The following is a 20,976-nucleotide window of genomic DNA, read 5'->3' as shown; positions in this document are numbered from 1 at the left end:
TTTCCTTGTGCATGTTTTATGGGCATAAAAAACATATGTTACACATAAATATAATGAATGTCAAGGCATTTTCCATAAAGATTCTGGCAGCACATTAAAAGGACAGATTCATCAAGGAAAATTGTCTGAGCTTATGAGCAGTCCTAAAAAATCTGGAGTCTGTTTTCAAGGCCCTTCTATAGATATTTCAGTGACAAGATAGTAGATAAACATGTCATGTTGAACCCTTTAAAAATGTATTTCAGCGACAAACTGCTAGGGACTTTCATCGTCCATGACCATATCTTCGATCATAAGAACTGACGACTGATCTGGAGTAGGAAGGGCAGAGTCATTTCCAATACTAGATGAGTGCAAGAGGAGACCTGGAATGAAATAAGTCATAAATAAAGTGAACTTGAGCATGTGTTTATCATAATACGTACTTATATATACAGTCAATTGGAAACTAGTATGTTATAACACATTTGTAAAAGATCACTGTTAACCCACTATCGGAGAAATAATAACGGAAAGTACAGAGAAACTGTATATTTCGACTACTCTCTGTAGTCCTCTTCAGCAGAATGCTTACATAAGGTTAAGGTACAAGTATATATGAAGAAATGAGGGGTACATAGAAGGGGATGAGGAAAGTGTGTGTGGGGGGGGGGGGGCTCAGGTCACATGCCCTTGAAATGGTCGGGTCAAAGTAGGACAAAGGGTGATATTTTGTCCAACCGCTTTAGACATGATCTTGTTGACCGCTAACTTGGTAATACAATCTGGGGGCCACTGGCCTTTAGAGGTATTAAAGTTAGGATAATGTTTTATTAGAGAAGATTCTACAATTTTTCTTCTATAGCTACAGTGTGATTTATAAATAATTGATGCATTATCCCAATCTAATCTATGGTCTTTTTGGCGATCCCTTTACGTAAGTGAAAAACATAAAAATAGACTTAACAAGAAGCTCATTAGATTATGCAATAACAGTGCTTGGACTAAGTTCTCTCTAACGGACAATGTGACTAACCTCTCGGATGAGTCTCTCTCAAGATACGAACAAGAAGTGTTAGGCTTAGGGGTTAATTTTGCCATGAAACCAGACATAAGTCATACCTTGGACTACATTGTGGGTTTTGATAAATTCATGGCAGCCAACGATTACGACAAAGACCTACAGTGTTTAAAAGGAGTCCTTTTGCAAGGTATTATGGACTGTGTTAAGGGAGACAGTGGTTTACCTAAAAGATTGAAATTGGCAGTCGAACATCTCTCCAAACGTAAAAATATCATCATCACAAGAGCCGACAAAGGAGGTAAAATAGTAATCATTAATCAAAAAGACTATGTCACAAAAGCCCTTGATATGTTAGCTGATAAGGACACCTATGAAAGCCTTACTAAAAATCCCCTCAGGAACACCTCCGCAGAGTTTAATAAGAAAGGCCGGAAACTAATAGGAGACGAATTATTTGATAATTTAAGAGTCATCAATCCTCAATTACCTAATTACAAAGGATTACAAAGGCGGAGCATGCCGACAGGAGACCTTTTGATCCATATCTAGGTCGGATTAAAAAAAAAAAAAAAAAAAAAAAAAAATCATATTAATAATAAAATAATAAATAAAAACTATGATAATGTAAATAACAAATAAAATACATAAATAAATGCATAGGTATAGTTAAATAATAAACAAACAGGTAAATAAAAATCAGACAGACAAATGATAACAAAACAAAAACAAATAATATAAGATAAATTATAATCATTACAGCATCTTACTTAGGTATTTATCTAAATGATTCTTAAAGCTTCGAACTGAACTACATTGCACTACCTGTGCAGGAAGTTTATTCCATTCATTAACTACACGGTTGGCAAAGTTGTTTCTACCTACTTCCAAATTGAATCTATTTCCGGACAGTTTGAGACCATTGTTTCTTGTCTGATTCTCATTCAATGTAAAAATTTGGTCACTTTTGATGTTGTCAATTCCCTTTAGAATTTTAAAGACCTGTATCAAATCACCCGAGTCTACGCTTTTTTAGGGAAAACAGATTCATATGTTTTAGTCGATTTTCGTATGATTTATTTTTGATATTTGGAATCAGTTTTGTGGCTCGCCGTTGTACTCTTTCCAATCTGTCAATGTCTTTAATGAGATTCGGTGACCATACGGAAACAGCATATTCCAAATGTGGACGAACTAACGATTTATATAGCTTATTAATGAGTGATGGACTTTTGAAATCAAAAGATCGTGCAATCAGTCCTAGAATCTTATTTGCTTTCTCAGAGGCTGAAATACACTGCTTGGATGATTTGAGGTCGTTACTGATAATTACGCCGAGATCTTTTTCACTATCCACTTTTGTTAACGAATTTCCAAATAACTTGTAATCGTACTTACTGTTATTTTTACCTATGTGCATTACCTTGCATTTACTTGTGTTAAATTTCATTAGCCACTTTTCAGACCATTGTTGTAATTTATCTAAATCTTCTTGAATATCTAATTGGTTTGAGTGATCATTTGCCACTCCGCACAGTTTTGTATCATCAGCAAATTTGGAAACAGTAAATTTTAGTCCATGGTCTATATCATTTATATATACTATAAATAGAAGTGGCACAAGAACGGAACCCTGAGGAACTCCACTTGTAACATTTTTCCAGCTAGAAGTTTTTTCCATTTAAAACAACTCTCTGTTTTCGATCATTCAACTAATTACTAGACCAACTTAATAGGCTACCACTTATTCCATGCGAAGCTAATTTAGTAAGTAGTCTTTCGTGTGGGACGGTATCAAAAGCTTTTGCAAAGTCTAGATATACTAAATCTATATTGTTTCTTTTGTCATAATTCGAGATAACTGTGTTGTAGAATTCGAGTAAGTTAGTCACGCAAGAACGTTTCCGTCTGAAACCATGCTGGCTATCATTTATCAAACGGTTACTTTCTAAATGATGTTCGATAGCATCTCTGATGATAATTTCCATTATTTTTCCTACGATTGAAGTCAAACTTATAGGCCTATAGTTATTTGGTTTCTTTTTGTCACCTTTTTTGAATATGGGAGTAACGTTAGCTAGCTTCCATTCTCTTGGGACATCTCCGGATATGATGGATTTCTTGAAAATAATTTCTAATGGAACAACAATCTCATTTTTCATTTCCTTTAAGATTCTTGGATGCCAACCGTCAGGCCCTGGTGTTTTATTAACTTTGAGTTTGTCTATACACCTTTTAATTTTTTCTTTTGTTATATTTACCGTACCGAATAAGTTTACCCTAGACTTTTCACAGGTTTCAGTTTGGAATTCACCTTGAGGTGTTTCGTTTACGAATACCGAGCTAAAATAATTGTTTAAGATATTACACATTCCTTCATTTGAATATTCAAGTTGACCGTCAGCAGATAATAGTGGACCAATGTGATTCCTAACAACCTTTTTATCTCTAATGTAACTATAGAATTCTTTGGATTTCTCAGCGATGTTCATTTCGTATTGTCGTTTTCTTTTTCTTATTGTCTTTTTTAAATCTCTCTGTATTGATACATAACTTTCATAGTCATTAGATGCACCCGAGCACTTATATTTCTTATAAGCCTGTCTCTTTTTAGCAATACTTTTTTCAGTTTCTTTGTCGAGCCACTTTGGGCGAGCCTGATTTGGGGGACGTCTGTCCTTAAAAGGAATGGGCTTCCTAAATTACATAAAGAAGGCACCCCTCTAAGGCCAATTATCTCCAATAGGAATTCATGCACAATTAAGGTATCAAAATGGCTCACAGGTATTTTGTCACCATTTGTGGGAAGTTTCTCAAACTCTCACATTAAACACTCAGAAGATTTTGTGAGTAAAATTAAAAAACAAATCATACCTATTAATAGCAAACTACTAAGTCTCGATATAGTCTCCTTATTCACAAATGTTAACACGGAAGATGTCTTAGGTTTTTTGGAAACCAAATTGCAACCATATCAATACAAACTCCCACTTCCAGTGTCAAAGATTGTTAGCCTGACCCGTTTATGTATCAATACCAATGTTTTTACTTTCAATAATTCTTACTTTAGACAAAGATATGGTTGCAGTATGGGTTCTAATCTTTCACCCGTGTTAGCTAACCTTTACATGGAATATTTTGAAAGTACTTTATTACCTAAGATTAAACCACCTGATATGTTTTGGTATCGGTATGTTGATGATATTTTTACACTATGGAACGATATTATGGGATAATTAGATGATTTCTTTGTTAAATTAAATAATTTAGCTAAGAATATTAATTTCAAGGTTGAATGGGAAGAAGGAGGTCGAATCCCATTCCTGGACATTTCGGTCATAAGAGACCCGGACCAATTGTCCTTCACTGTGTATAGGAAACCTACCCACACAGGTAATTACTTACATTTTTTTAGCCACCATCCGGATAATATTAAATCTAGTGTTGCATCGGGTCTATTTCTCAGAGCCCTTAGAATTTGCAGTCCACAATTCTTGCAAATAGAATTTGATATCATTAATAAACAACTCTCTAACGTAGGTTATCCGGAATGGTTTCTAAAGAAAGCCCTACATAAAGCCAAATCCAACTTTTATAAGCCAAGTAACTCCAGGGAGAAGTTTAAATGGGGTAACAATAACATCATTGTACCATTTAATGATTCTATCAACTCGGTCTCCAAACTTCTACCCAATAATCAAATCAAATTTATTTACAATTATCCAAACAGCATTTTTAGAAAGGTAGTTAATGTACACCGGAGGGATGAAGTGGACCAAAACTCTGGGGTATATAAATTGCCGTGTAAAGACTGTGATGATGTTTACTGGGGCCAGACTGGCAGGAATTTGTCCACGAGATTAAAGGAACATAAAAACTCCATAAAATATGGACAAGTTAACTCCGCTGTGTTCCTTCATGCCAGCCAAAAAGACCATAGATTAGATTGGGATAATGCATCAATTATTTATAAATCACACTGTAGCTATAGAAGAAAAATTGTAGAATCTTCTCTAATAAAACATTATCCTAACTTTAATACCTCTAAAGGCCAGTGGCCCCCAGATTGTATTACCAAGTTAGCGGTCAACAAGATCATGTCTAAAGCGGTTGGACAAAATATCACCCTTTGTCCTACTTTGACCCGACCATTTCAAGGGCATGTGACCTGAGCCCCCCCCCCCCCCCACTTTCCTCATCCCCTTCTATGTACCCCTCATTTCTTCATATATACTTGTACCTTAACCTTATGTAAGCATTCTGCTGAAGAGGACTACAGAGAGTAGTCGAAATATACAGTTTCTCTGTACTTTCCGTTATTATTTCTCCGATAGTGGGTTAACAGTGATCTTATATATACATACATACATACATATACCAAGGCTTTTTCCCCCTTCCAAGGGAGGTAGCCAAAAAGGGAAAGGCATAATTCATAATCTTATATATACAGGTATGAAAATTACCCTTACTGGGGACAGCAATGTTATATGGCTTTTCCCCCCCCTTACAAGGGAGGCATCCAAAAAACAAAGGCACAAAAACCACTCCCACCCTTACCATCCTACGATACTCCACTCCCCTCTCTCTTATCTTGGTACCTCCTGGATGACAGGTCATCCCTACATCTCACCCACTGCCCTGGGTCAGAAGCAGTGTTGCAAGACACAGCACATCCACAGCAAGGCTGCTTCATTAAATCGGTGACCTCCCCTATCTGTCCCCTCATGCAGGAGAGGAAAAGATGGGGAGAAATCCCTTTGGGCTGCATCAATTTATTTCTCACACATACTCCCTCACCCCCCATTCCCTACTCACTCCCTTTCATGCATCACAACATCATCCATACACAGCCATTCTCCATTCACCCCTATCTTCTGTCCTCTCCTGTCCTTCCTCTTTCCCAATGTCCCTTTTTCCCCATCCATCCATCTCATCCTAGGTCGACCCTTCATGTTCACTCCTTCCACCTCTGCCTTCCACAAATATATATTATATATATATATATATATACATACATACATATACCAAGGCTTTTTCCCCCTTACAAGGGGGGTAGCCAAAAAGAAAAAGGCATAAAATCATTCCCACCCATTCCATCCCTGAATACACTCCACACCCCTCCACCCTCCCTCTTATCTTAGCACCTCCTGAAATGACAGGTCATCCCTGCACCTTGTCCACTGCCCTGGGTCAGAAGCAGTGTCGCAAGACAGCACATCCACAGCAAGGCCGCTTCATTAAATCGGCGACCCCCCCTCTGCACACACATAAATACATTCTAGGTCTTGCCTATTTACATTAAACTATGACAACTAGATGAAGGCAATGACAAAGTATCTTACTTAGCATCGATGGTTGTGTTGGTGTTGAAACAAGTGCACTTGATGTTGTAGTTGTAGTGGTAGAAGTTGTTGAGGAAGTAGTAGTACTACTAACATCACCACAACTTGTGTCCAACTCTGTTAACTCAGGGGGAAGCTCCAAAGAAGGAATATTGTCATCACCTATAACAAATCATAAATAAAGGTGATATCTCCAATATCTTTATAAATTTTTCATTCAACCAAATAAAACATCATAAACATAATCTGAACGAGACCTAGCTCTAATCTTCTTTCTTGAAGACTAACTTTTCCTCATCCAGTTCTCAGTCTTTTGATTATTATCTTTGCACCTCTCTCTCATTTTTTTATAGTCCTATCATTATTACAAAGCTCACTAGCTGAGCAGGTTATGCCATGATTACTCATGGTGGAGGTTGAGGGGATGCCAGTTTGAACCCCACCACCAGCAAAAGTGAACCAAGGGCATGGTTTATTAAATTCCATGCTACAAAGTCCTCTGTAAGGGGCACCATCCTAGCCTCCCAATAGGGGGGAGTTTGTGATGTTAAACTGTATTATCATTATCTACCCTTCTCTCACATTATTTATTTTCCTGGCATCTCCCACCACCACAATAAAAAATAGCTCCCCTCCCTGCATCCTCCTCTACATTCAATATCTCCCAAAATCCTTTTATTAATTTTCCTTTTACTGTCTTTATTTTCACCAATATCTGTCCTTTACCTTCCTAGCAGACTTACCCCATAATTCCTCCTATTTCCTTCTAAAAATATATTTTCATTCTCTTTAAAAAACTCCATCAAACTCCCACTCCACCTTACATCTACTCTCTCATTGGTCTCCCTCATGTTGCATTATGTTTCCAACCTCTGTTATGTACCTCTCATATACTACTCTATTTCTTCTTTGTGATATGATGATGATATGGTTTAACATCATACACTTCCCCCTATCGGGAGGCTAGGACGGTGCCCCTCACAGAGGGCTTTGTAGCATGGAATTTAATGAACCATGCTCTTGGTTCAACTTCGCTGGTGGCAGGATTCGAACTGCCCTCACCTCAACCTTTGCTGCAAGTAACGCTGCCCTAACCTGCTCAGCTAGCGAGCTTCCTTCTTCTTTGTAAGCATTCTTTATATACTTGCCATATGTAAAATACTGTCTCTGTACACTTTAGCAGCTTCTCCTTAAAACATTCCCATTCTTCTTTTACCCCTTTTCCTCCTTTAAATTTAACTACATTCTATACTTCTCTCAGCTCTGCCAGGTATATAAAAAACAAAAGAAAATAAACAAATAACAATTTTAAATAACTTAAATTGGTTGAATAAAATTGGCCAATGTTGATGCAATGGATGCAATGCAGTAAGGATAACTTCTTTAATTAAGATTTAATAATTAAGAATTCACACTATCACTCCCAACTAATTGTCCTTTTCTTACCTTCAAAAGTTGGAGTTTGTGCAAGAAGTTGATCCATGACTGTGGTGAGAAGAGTGGTGGCAGTGGTGTCATCTCGGTGCAAAGAGAGAGCTTTGTGCAAGGAAACCACAGCAGCACTGTAATCTCCCTGCAGAGACTGAACCAAACCAAGGGCACAATATGTGGAGGACACACCTGGACAGAGGCACAATGCCTAAAAATAAAGATAAAAATATGACATTGAATTACTGACATTATGACTATAAATGTATATGGTATGTCATACATACATATACCAAAGGCTTTTTACCATTGGTATGGTATGTAATGGTATATGTAAATGTAATGGTATATGTATGTATGACTATATCTAATATTATTGTAAAACTTGTTCAATTGGTCACAAGTCACTGAAAAGTCATTGTTCTACACCAAGAAGTCATTATTCTAGTGTTCTATAGTTCCTGAAAAAAGTCAATTATAAGGTTTCTGAACCTCTAACTACATGCATATATACATATACCAAAGGCTTTTTCCCCCTTACAAGGGAGGTAGCCAAAAAACAAAGGCATAAAATCCACTCCCACCACCATCCCACATACTCCACTCCCATTCACCCCCCTCCCTCCCTCCCTTTTTGGCTCCTCCTGGATCACGGGTCATCTCTGCATCTCACCCACTGCCCTGGGGTAGCAACAGTGCCGCAAGACAGCACATCTGTAGAAAGGCCGCTTCATTAAATCAGCAACCCTGCCCTCTCTGTCCCCTCATGCAGAAAAAGAGAAGATGGGGAGAAATCTCTTTGGGTTGCATCAAATTATTTTTTCACACATACTCCCTCAGCCCCATCCCCCACCCACTCCCTTTCATGCATCACAGCATCATACATACACATTCTCCATTCACCCCTATCTTCTGTCTTCTCCTGTCCTTCCTTCCAAACCATCCATGTCCAAACCATGTATATATATATATATATATATATATATATATGTATATATATATATTATATATAAATACATACATAAATATATATATATATATATATATATATATATATATGTATATATCATCTAGGAGGTGCTAAGGTGGGAGGGAGGGTGGAGGGGTGTGAAGTGTTTTCGGGGATGAAATGGGTGGGAATGTTTTTGTGCCTTGTCCTTTTTGGCTACCCCCCTGGTAAGGGAAAAAAAAGCCTTGGTATATGTATGTAATGTATGTATGTGTATATGTATATATGTATATGTATGTGTATATGTATATATGTATATATATATGTAGATATGCAATAAAAACACTAGGAGCGTGTGTTCACAAATGCGTAAATAACCACTAGGAAAAAGTAAACTAACGAAGCAGAGCGCTTTCGTGTAATTACATCTTCAATTACACGAAAGCGCTCTGCTTCGTTAGTTTACTTTTTCCTAGTGGTTATTTACGCATATATATATATATATATATATATATATATATACACACACACATATATTTATATATACATATGCAAAGAAATCACAAACAACACATGATTTACAAAATATGTAATTAACCACTAAGAAAATGAGAACTTGGAAACCAAACATTTTTGTCTATTTAAGAGAACTTCAAAGGTACAATACAAACAAGAGAATAAGGACATTATATACAGTACAGATGGATGGATGGGGTAAAAGGGGCATTACAAAAGAGAGGAACCTCTGTTGAGGAAGGACTGGAGAGGACAGAAAATACGGTTGAATGGAGAAGGTTTGTGTATGGATGATGCTGTGATGCATTAGGGGGAGTGGGTGGGGGATGGGGAGTGAGGAAGTATGTATGAGAAATAATTTTACGCAGCCTGAAGGGATTTCTCCCCATCTTCTCCTTTTCTGGATGAGGGGACAGAGAGGGGGGGTCGCCGAATTAAAGAAGCGGCCTTGCCGTGAATGTGCTGTGTGTTGCAACACTGCTTCTGACCCAGGGCAGTGGACAGGATGCAGGGATGACCTGCCATCCTGGAGGTGCCAAGATGAGAGGGAGGGAGGAGGGTGGTGAGGATTGGAATATGTAGGGAATGGAATGGGTGGGAGTGGTTTCTATGCCTATTTCTTTTTGGCTACCCCCCGTGTAATGGGGAAAAAAGCCTTTGGTATATGTATATGTACATACAGAACATAAATGAAACGAGGGAAGGCCCACTGTGACTAGTTCAACACAGGTTGTCAGGTTATATGTCTACCATCTACAACGTTTTTAATAATAAAATTATCCAATTTGTACAATCCCAAACTCATATTCATGTCGTTTTCCAATGTATTCTTAATATAGCATGATTCAATAATATTCCTCTCCATAATGTTTTTATTGAAGACAAATTTTTCAGCTTTTTCCCATTCAAAGCAATGATTAAAATCTCTCATATGTACAAATAACCCATTTAATATTTGTCCTCTTCCGACGCTATACTTATGCTGGCTTATCCTATTATTTCAAATCTTTACCAGTTTGACCAATGTATTTAAAATTACATTCTTTACATGGGATGCTATAAATGCACCCTTCTGACTTTAGGTGAATTTTTAATCAATAGACTTTTTACAGTATTGTTGTCTTTAAAGACAACTTGTATTCCCAAGGTGCTAGAAATGAGAGAAAGACTGATCAAATTCTCCATGAGAAAAAAATAAGTATATCTAACTGACCTGTTGGTGGAAATGAAGAGCTTCTTCATACTTTTGAAGTTTCCGGCAATTGTGTCCCAGGTTGTTTAACAAAGCTGCCCACTTTTCTGGTACAACCACCACTCCACTTTGTTCAACTACTTCTACTGCACGTCTAAGGTACATATCTGCCACTGTGTACCTAAAAAGTCAGAATATTATTTGTTATTATCATATGTGTGTGTGTGTGTGTGTATATATATACATACATATACATATATACATATTGATTTAAACTATGACAAATGTAACTGAAGGCGGAGGAAGTATACAAGGAATAATTGAAGAAATTCTTCCATTATTCCTCGTATACTTCCTCCACCTTCAGTTTTATATATATATACACACACATAAATACTGAAGGGTTTCTTCCCCCTAATGGGAAAGGCAGCCAGCCAAGGCATACACTCACTCCCCACCCATCTATCACTCAATTGTTTCTCTTTTTTTTCTTAGCTCCTTGTAGATGAAGGGCTATCCTTGCCCCCTGCCCACAGCCTGGGTCAGAAGCAATGCATTAAGACATAGCATACCCACAGCAGGCCTCAACAAAGCTGGTTAACCCCCACCACTTCATTTACATGGTGACCATCGCTCCTTGTCCCCTTACATGTAAATACAAGGAAAAATTCCTTCAGGACTTATCAATTTATCATCCATTTACAAACATTCTCCACTCATATCCATCTTTTTGCCTTCTCTCTTCTCTGCTCAAAAGATATTCCATATGTAATCAAAACCCCCTTCACCACATCCATCTATCTCATTCTCAGTATTCCCCTCAATAAACCTCTGTCTTCCACACTTTTTTTACTAGTCTTTTTTCAATCAATCTTTCCATGTGCCCAAACCATTCCAATATTTTTCCATCAAGGCTATCTGCCAGCTCCCTTTACATCCTTGCCCTATTTACTTCATTTTTCACTCTATCCATCCTTATAACACCTATCATATTTCTCAAAAACTTTTAAAATTCCCCTTTCCATTTCTCTTAAATTCCAAGTAGCTGCTCCATATAGTATCAATCACCCCTTCATAGTCTCTTCTTTGTGTCCATCACCAGATGACCATTTCTCACTTTTCATCCCCCTCCCTCAAGACATTTACTTACTTCCCTCACTCTACAGTTTAACTCCACCACTACTACTCCATTCCCTGCTATATGACCCTAAATACTCCTTCAAGAGTTAGCTCCAGCTCCATGCCATCCTCACCACTTATATATCTCATCACCTTACTTTTACCCACATTTACTTTAATATACATACATACATACATATACCAAGGCTTTTTCCCCCTTACAAGGAAGGTAGCCAAAAAGGAAGAGGCATAAAATCATTTCCACCCATTCCATCCCTGAATACACTCCACACCCCTCCACCTCCCTCTCATCTTAGCACCTTCTGGATGACGGGTCATCCCTGCACCTTGTCCACTGCCCTATATATATATATGGAAATGTCATAGTTGTGGACTAAATCTTCAACAAATGACAAGTCCTTACTCTTGATTGTTGAAGGCCACTACACCCAGTTCATGCAACACGAATGGGTCTTCTGGAGCAATGTCTAATGCTTCTTTGAAGAATTTCTCTGCAAATTTTGGGTTGTTGGTGAGGCCATATTCCATTCCAATGTACAAAAGTGGTAAATGACACCTGTGTGATGGGAGAAAAGGATTAAGTGAGAAAAACAAAACAAAACAACTACACAATCACATGAAGACTAAGAATGTTAAGACTGCTATTAAATAATAATAATTACTGCCTTAAGTTGCAATGATTGGTAAGTTGCTGCCCCACAGCAACTGGTAACAGTTCTTGAATCTTTCATTTTCTGAAGAATCTTTGGATTATTGTGGGTCTTGTATCAGTGTGAGACAGTTTCTAAGTCACCAGCTTAAACCAGTACGAAGAGGGGAACCTATTTATTAAAAGATTGGGGAAATACAAATGAAGCTGACAGATCTAGGGCACAGTTCAGAGACAAAGCATCAGTCCCTTAAGGGTTAACCTTCAAATGGAGGTGTGGGTGTTGACAGGCTTTGAAGATGGACAGCAAGAAAATTCTTCTTTCTGATGTCTATCTAGCAAAATCACCAGATACAACCTGTCACTGGTACCACAGCTATTAGATACCTACATACATATACCAAAGGCTTTTATCACCCCTTATAAGGGAGGTAGCCAAAAAACAAAGGCATAAAAACCATCCCCATCACACTCCACTCCACTCCACCCTCTTCCCTCCCTCTTATCTTGGCACCTCCTGAATGATGGGTCATCCCTGCATCTTGTCCACTGTCCTGGGTCAGAAGCAGTGTCGCAAGACATAGCACATCCACAGAAAGGCCACTTCATTAAATCCATACTTAACCCATAATTTTTCTTTTTAAAGATTGCTATCTATTACACTCCAGTTTTTACTGATCTGCCAATGAAACTTAAAAACTCTAAAAGCAAACATAATCATCATCACACACCCACGCATAAGCTGAGCAGCTTTGAAATATGCAGCCATGGCTTGGTCATGTTCATTCTCGGCAGCAAAGGAATGCCCATATGCTATCCACGCAGGACCAAAGACACGATCAAGAGCCGTGGCTTTGTTTAGATATCGGCGAGCATGGTCATACTTACCTGAAATGTAAGGTAAGTTTACAGTATATTATTCATCATTACTCAACAGTTTCATAAGAACACACCTCATTACAAGTTAGGGTTTGTGTGTTGCTTTAATATCTGATTTATCTTATGATCACCGCTTGATTTTTGTATATCAATTTTCAATTAATTTCAAAATATTCAGTTTACCAATCAAAAGCAAGAATGTATTAAAAGAAAATACTATCCAAATTCAGATAGTTAACTAATCTCCCCCAAGACATTTACTTTCCTCCCTCACTCTACAGCTAAACTCCTCCCCCACTCCATTTGACCTCGAATATCTAAATCTATCCATTTCCTCTAACTTTTCTCCTTTAAGACTCACCTCCAGCATGCTGACACCATCACCTCTAGTACATTTCATCACCTTACTTTTATCCACATTTACTTTCAACCTCCTCCTATCACAAACCCTCCCAAACCCTGTCACCAACTGCCTCAGGCTATCCTCTGACCCAGTCATAAGCACATTGTCATCAACAAACAACTGGCCCACCTCCCATCTCTTCCGGTCCCTCTAACTATCTCCAATCCCTGAACCATCATCCTTGCATCCACCCCATCCATGCACACAATGAACAGCCATGGTGACACAACACAACCTAAACACAGCCCCAGCCCCCTCCTCACTCTCACCATTCCCAAACACAAGCTCCACCACTCAATGCAAAAACCTTTGACTACTCTTGACATCCCTCCCTCCATCCTATACATCTGCAATGCCATCCAGTCCACCCTGTTATAACCCTTCTCTAAATCCATAAAGGCCCCCAAAAATTCCTTACCTTTGACCAAAAACTTCTTACATATCTGCCTCACCACAAAAATATGATACACACACTCTCTACCTTTCCTAAACCTGCTCAACTCCTAATCCTCTTAATCAACATCTTCCCATATGCCTTTCCGACTACACTCAACAAAGTGATCCCTCTAAAGCTGCTACATATAATCAATAAATAAATAAATACATAAAATTGTTACATCATCATCCCTTCACAATCTCCCTGCATTCACTCCTGCCTCTTGCACTCCCACTTCTCGACTCAAGAGATATTGATTGATTGATTTGGTTTAATGTTGCAAACTCCCCCTATCAGCTATAATGCCCCTTACAGAGGAGTTGTTAGCATGGAATTTAATGAGCCATACCCTTGGACCCACTCACTCATGGCAGGGTTCAAATTACCGTCACCTCGACCCTCATTGCAAGTAGTGACACTCTAGCTCCCTCAGCCAATGAGCATCCAAAGGTATTCAAGAGATATACCACATGCAAACAATATAAATACAAAGTAACTGAAACTATGAATATTTTCAATAAATCTTACATCCACAAACACCAATGACTTGTAAAGGGGAAAAAAGAATCTACATAAGCAACAAAGAAAATAATACTCACCAATGAGATAATAATAACAGCCGACAGCAAACCAGGAAAGGGCATTTTCAGGGTATAAATCAACTAATTTGTGTGCTAGTAAGAACAAAGCTGTAATGAAAAAGGAATGTAGTTCAGTACATAGACATGCATTAATACTTTATTTCAATTTTTCCCAACCTATAAACTATTTCCCACAAAGCTAGGCAAACAGACATAGCAAAGAAAATGCCTTACCCCTTTCCCATTTCACACATAAATTTCACTCCTTCCTACTTTATCTTTATCTATGAGAAAACTGCACATTACTTCCCCAGTTGTACTACCAATTTACCTGTTGTGCATCCCTTCTCATTGCACAAGTCACTCTCTTATTCTATACATTATTTTCAAACTCATTCTATCAATCATTCACTCAGATTTTTGCCTGTTTGACACCTTGACCATGAGCCTATACAACTTCATTCACCCCATTCATCCATTTTTCACTGGTCTGCATATTGTTCTCAATTCCAAGTTCAAAGATTTATAAATCCTTCAAGGATATCTACTCGTCCATTCTCATAATGTAACCACATCACCTCAGGCTGGCCTGTTCTACTATATCTCCCATTCTCATCTGTACTGTCTCCTTTCATGATCTCTATTTTTCTGTATACTGCCTTATTCTGTTACTCTACCAATGGCCGTCAAACATTTTGACACTCCCTCTACATGACTCATCTCTTTTGCCTTCATTACCTAGGCTTTAATCATATATACTGTATATATATATACATATATATATATATATAATATATATATAAATAAGGCAGCACTATTTCTTCATACATTCATTTTACTAATGCATATCATGTCTTTATTATATACATAAATATCAAAGGCCCTTTCCCACTCATATGAGGGAGGTGGCTAAGCAAAGCATACATCTACATAAACAAATAAAATCCTTTTAACCATTCCTCCACCTCAGCACCTTGGGGGATAAAGGGATCCCATGTTCCCTGACACAGTGCTTGGGTCAAAAGCAATGCAGTGAGGCACAGCTCTTCCACTTACTGTTTGACTGTTTCATTTCCACAAGGCAGGCAATATGTATTGGAAGACATTCTGTGTGATAAGGATCTGTTTTTAAAACTCTGAAATGGAAAAAGTGAAATATAGGGTAATTTACAACAAAATATACCATACATTACTACTCAAATTTATACATGCCTCATATACTATTCTAAGTACCATATCTTTTTCCATTATCATTATCATATCACCAGTAGCACCACATTTCAATGAAAATCAAATGAATACTTACTCTTGAGTAATTTTGTAACATTGCACGAAATCACAACTGTAGTACAATTTTTCTGCATTTGCAGTAAGAAAGTCGGCATTTGCTGTGAGGGGTGCTGCAGGAGATGGAAGACTGGTGGGGGCACTGTATTTTTTAACCCGAGTTTCGTAAACAACCTTTACAATCTCAGTTTCTGTTGGAGACATATCCTTGCCAAGGGCTAAGTTTGCCAGGAGGTCTTTCTCTGTAAAGTAAATCTAATTTCAATAAAAAGAAAAGCATACACTTTGGTGAACATATGGTACAAAGGAAGTTAAAAAAGCCAGCTTGGAAAGAGACCAAGGAGTAATTATCAGCAAAGGCATGTCACCAAACAAGCATATCAACAAAATAGTTGGAGAAACCTTCAATCTACTAAGATTAATGAAAATGGCCTTTGATTACTTGTATGAGGAAATGGTAAAGAAAATATTAGTTATACTGATAAGACCAAGATTGGAGTACGCTGCCCTGGATTGGGCACAAGATTTCTCTCTATCAACTTCAACAGTATTTCTCAAACAACTCACTCCCACTATTCCCAACCCTAACACAAGCTCTACTAATGTAGTAGCTTTTCACTGCCATTAACAACTTTCCCATATATCAGCAATACCTCCCACAATGCTTTCCTGTCTATTGTATCTACCCTGTCATAAGGGTTAGCATGGCACCACATATGCCAGCAGTGGGTGGGTGAATGGCAAAGTTCAAGGGATGCATCAACCAGAAGAATGTTAAGATTATGGGCAAGGATACATCTGCTGACAGGCACTGTCCATGAATTCCCTGAAGAAAGAATTTTGTTGGCAAAAACCAACACTACCATAAGAGACAATACTGCTTATAGGGTAAAGGAGGGACTTAGGGAATTCCCTGAAGAACTGAAGGAGATCACTGAGGAGAAAGGCTACCTTCTAGAACAGGTGTTTGACATGGAAGAGACCTGTTTTAGATGTAAAATGCCCAGAAGGAACTACATCCAGAAGGCACAGGATTCAAGGGCTGACTAGACAGAATCACTAACAATGTGTTATAATGCTGCATCTTATCACCTTGTGAATGGAGGGTCATCCTTGTTCCCTGGCACATTGTTCAGGTCTGTGGCAGTGAAGCAAGGCATAGCACTTCCAAAGCAAGGGCTGACAGCTGGAGTTGGTATACCCTAACTGCTTCATTATAAGGCAACCCACCCCATCATGAGAAATTTACAGAGTAGAGAAGAACATCTTTTCAAACCACATAATTCCATCATTTTACAACAGTTTTTCATTCGCCCTATCTTTTGCACTCTCTTCTTTGTTCAACTGACATTCATCTTGCATCCAATGCTCCTCATTCTGTCCATTCATCTCATTCTTGGTCTTCTCTTCAAGTTTCCTCCTTCCACTTCTGCTTTCCATATCCCTTTTTGCTATCCCTTCTTTCCACATGTTCAAAACATCTCGGCATTCTTTGATTGACACTGTCTGCCAGCTCTCTGAGACAGTACTGTATAAAAATGTTCCTAACCAGCCCATCAGCTTTCCTTTGGATTAACAAAATTCTTCACATATACTTTCTTTTTTCCATCACCATGGAAGCTCTATATTAAATGGTTACTTTATGCAACTAACCTTCTTGCAGAGTCAGCATATGATGCTGGGTAAGAGCATGAAATGCTTCAAAACATAGAGGATCAGCCTGTAATGCTGCTCGGAAACTTTCAGCTGCTAAACTCCTGTTGTCATTGGCTTCGTAAATATACCCCTTGAGCAACTGTATGGAGCAGTCCACCTGACAAAGAGAATCAAGCATTTGTCTTTAATATAAAATCATTATTTATCACAAAGAAGGTGAAAGGGAGTGGAGTATGTTAGGGATGGAATGGGTGGGAGTGATTTCATGCTTTTGTTTTTGGCTACCTCTCTTGTAAGAGGGGAAAAAGCCTTTGGTATATGTATGTATTCACCTATGGCAGAGACAAATCTCCATTTATAGAGGAATGCTGAGCCACTGTATTTCATTGTCCCTCCATTTGGCTCCCTCCTTAAGTATATCCTTTACCACTCTTCAGTCTCCACCTCTTTTTTCTAATGCTCTTAGGATGGGGAAGAGAACAGCCACAATATGTCCAATCCATGTCATAGAAGGTGACTAAATATGACAGAATGCGGGGACTAGGAATTCTGCTTCTGACCCAGGGCAGTGGACAGGATGCAGGGATGACCCATCATCCAGGAGGTGCCAAGAGGGAGGGAGAAGGGTGGAGGGGAGTGGAATATATAGGAAATGAAATGGGTGGGAGTGGTTTCTATGCCTTTTTCTTTTTGGTTACCCCCATATAGGGGTAATAGGCCTTGGTATGTAATTTTCTCCTACAAAAATGGTATGTGAGGAAGATCTTTGAATGTGCATATATGCATATGGGACAAGTGGGAGCAAAAAGGAAGAGTTGATAGTGAGAACGAAGATAAATGTGTTTGCAGTGAGTGAAACTACACAGAAAAATAAAGGCAACAGCTACCAGACAGATCCATAAGTTTCTGTCAAGATTCTGAGGCCACTCCAGAGAATGAGTGATGCATCCTGCAGCAAGGGTGAGAAAAAAATTGAGGCTGTCTCTGGGTGAAGGTTATGGCTGCCTCTCCGAGAGTAGTGACACCATGTGCAGGCACCTCCAAGGTTAATTAAAGTACAAAAGTTTTCATTCTTTTTGAAAACTCCACTATGTATCAAAGTAGGACAGTAATAACAAAGATAAAAACTACATTATCAACAATTCATAGTACATAACTACTGAAGTACCATACAAAGTAACTACTGTGCTCACCGATAGTGTGTTGTCAATTTCTGGCAGTGACAAGGTTGGAGTACTGGCCTTTTCTCCACTTCTGCTATTGTTCTCCAAACCATCAAGAAGATCTAATGCTTCATGGTATTCTTTGACTTCATAGTGACACCGTGCTGCCAGATATCTACAGGTTGCATTTTGCTATTTTCATAAAAAGAGTTAATATTGTTACACATTTTCACAGTATTAAAATTAACATTTTTAGTATAAATGAGAAGATACTAACTAAAAAAAAAAAAAAAAATCAACCTTTCCTTCTACAGTACAACAATACTATAGAGTACCAGATTTGCTTAGTATTCTTTTGTTCTTGTCTACTATGCTTTTGACTTTAATAGTAACCAAATGGTTTCATCCTGGTCTGCCTTTTCATTGTAACATAATGCATTTCATTATATACATAGAGTATTTCTGACCATACACTAAAAATAAGTGGTGCATTAGTTCACTCTTAGTGAAGAAAACTGAACATACCTTGGCCAATTTATGTGATGTGAGAAGAAGAATAGCTCGGTGGAACTCCTTGGTCAGAAAGTAACTCTGTGCCAGCCAGTAGACATCAACTGGTGCTGAACCACTTAGACTCACTACTTTGTCTGCCCAGAACACTGCAGCTGTGTAGTGATGCTGAAGAAAGATTGATCAGATTTCTAGAACCCATAAAAGTTGAAAGATATGTTCATGAAATACTATGGTCTTTCTAGTAAAAAAAAAATACATACACTAGTTAATTTATTTTTCTAGTACCTAACCTAACCACCTTACATGTATCTATCATCTATGACTATGTTTGGCTGCACCTCACTCCTTAAATTTGGGTGCAGCTTCAGAATAATGGTTTTGATTTGCTCCCCTCCACCCTTCCATGCTAAAAACGGCAAAATGAATGACCAAATATCCCTTGTATATCCAAATTAAGGTAATTTGAATATTTGGTACTGTCTTTAGCACAGGGAGGGGTTGGGTTTCTAGACGGGACCAAGGGCAGGAACACTATTGTACCTCAACTTGACCTTATTAACGATGAATCTTTCGATATAACATAAAGACTAAGTAGTAACTGCGGAAATATTTTCATTCCCAACCCAAATAGTTACTGTCAACCTACCGGAGGCAAAGATTACGGTACTTGTCATTTTATCAAACAACCCTTCCCTCCTTTTCAGTCACTGGTGTTACTTCACGATCGTACCACCTTTAATATTCATAACTCACCCGTTCTATGTAATTTTTGACGATTTTTCGAAATCTGTCCAGCCTTAATTCCATATTTTCAGTACCAGCCATCATTTTGGTTCAAATTTGTTTACATGAGTACACGATATACTACTTGTGGCCTCCCACCAGCAAAGTCCATAATGCAGGTTGAGTTACAGCAATATCAAATATATATAAAAATACTTTAGGGTTACATCCCCTAAGATATGAAATTCTTCAAGATAAATTGCATGAAATACGTGTTTTTTACACTTTAGAGGTTGATACTGTTCAATGACATGAATTGCAGTATTCAAGCAGGCAATTAGTCTTTACACTTTTTGTCTGGTAGGGCTTGAAGAATCTGTAGTCAGTCAGAACTGAAAAAGGAATTGGTCTTCGGATGTAAACAAAACCAATATCTGTTAACCCCTTTCGGGAATTGTGTTAATTAAAGACAAAGTAGTTTGCGATGATATCAAACAAAACACACACAAATCTACCTTCAGTGCTGGTGTTTTGGTATTTATTTTTCGCTCCCCTCCACACCCATACACCACTCGAAAGGATCTAGTCTTGGGGTCATTGTACTATATTTTACATTTGACAGAAAACCCAGAGCAAGACAGGAGGTTTCTGAGTGACAGAATATGAAGTACCTGATGTACTAAAATTGAATTATTAATAGATGAATCAATCAATCAATTAGCCATTTAGAGTTCATTTCTGAACAGCCATGGGCCCCTCTCCCTACCCTCTCTATGACTGAACCAACCTCGTCCTCTACCATGTTATTCATGCAATCCTCTGTTTTGTCTCTTCACATTTTTTTCCTTGTCCACACTTCCCATCCTGTAGTGTCTAGTTAGTAACAGTCTAACCCCTGGCTACCTGATCTGTCAAACTCCATATCTACCCCTATATTACCTCCACACTATCTTTTATTTTATACTGCTCCCTCACCTTACTTGAGGTCATCCTGTCTTTCAGTGCTATTCCCATCATTTATCTCTCCCTTGCTTCCTATGTATTCCTTCCCTTTGTTTTCAATAACTTGATCAGTTTCCAAGTTTCATATCCATGGTCATAGCTTGGCTATATATATAT

General features: G+C 38.1%; 1 protein-coding gene across 1 annotated transcript; it reads right to left on the bottom strand.

Annotated features, from left to right (window-relative positions):
- Cdc16 (cell division cycle protein 16) lies at nucleotides 1–20,026 on the bottom strand. Its single transcript, XM_076211859.1, has 13 exons — nucleotides 19,888–20,026; nucleotides 19,147–19,299; nucleotides 18,652–18,813; nucleotides 17,456–17,615; nucleotides 15,822–16,044; nucleotides 15,572–15,651; nucleotides 14,534–14,623; nucleotides 12,948–13,104; nucleotides 11,971–12,123; nucleotides 10,449–10,608; nucleotides 7,789–7,981; nucleotides 6,343–6,504; nucleotides 1–365 (listed from the first exon to the last, which is right to left on the bottom strand). The coding sequence occupies exons 1-13, from the start codon at nucleotides 19,960–19,962 to the stop codon at nucleotides 256–258; spliced, it is 1,878 nt and encodes a 625-aa protein (XP_076067974.1). The 5' UTR covers nucleotides 19,963–20,026; the 3' UTR covers nucleotides 1–255.
- Nucleotides 20,027–20,976: the final 950 nt, after the last annotated feature.

Source organism: Oratosquilla oratoria, chromosome 29 (assembly GCF_046742065.1).
Source record: "Oratosquilla oratoria isolate Oo_2021 chromosome 29, ASM4674206v1, whole genome shotgun sequence".
In the NCBI taxonomy this organism is placed as follows: Eukaryota; Metazoa; Arthropoda; class Malacostraca; order Stomatopoda; family Squillidae; genus Oratosquilla; species Oratosquilla oratoria.
This window is presented reverse-complemented; position numbering and strand designations above follow the sequence as displayed.

What these genes read in the sequence shown, in the direction of transcription:
- Cdc16 (XM_076211859.1), bottom strand. Translation starts at nt 19,962, where the DNA reads ATGATGGCTGGTACTGAAAATATGGAATTAAGGCTGGACAGATTTCGA. An exon ending in GGAAATGAAACAGTCAAACA is followed by an intron (nt 14,624 to 15,571) that starts GTAAGTGGAAGA and finishes TTTTCATTACAG; the next exon opens with CTTTGTTCTTACTAGCACAC. An exon ending in AACACAACCATCGATGCTAA is followed by an intron (nt 366 to 6,342) that starts GTAAGATACTTT and finishes ATTTCATTCCAG; the next exon opens with GTCTCCTCTTGCACTCATCT.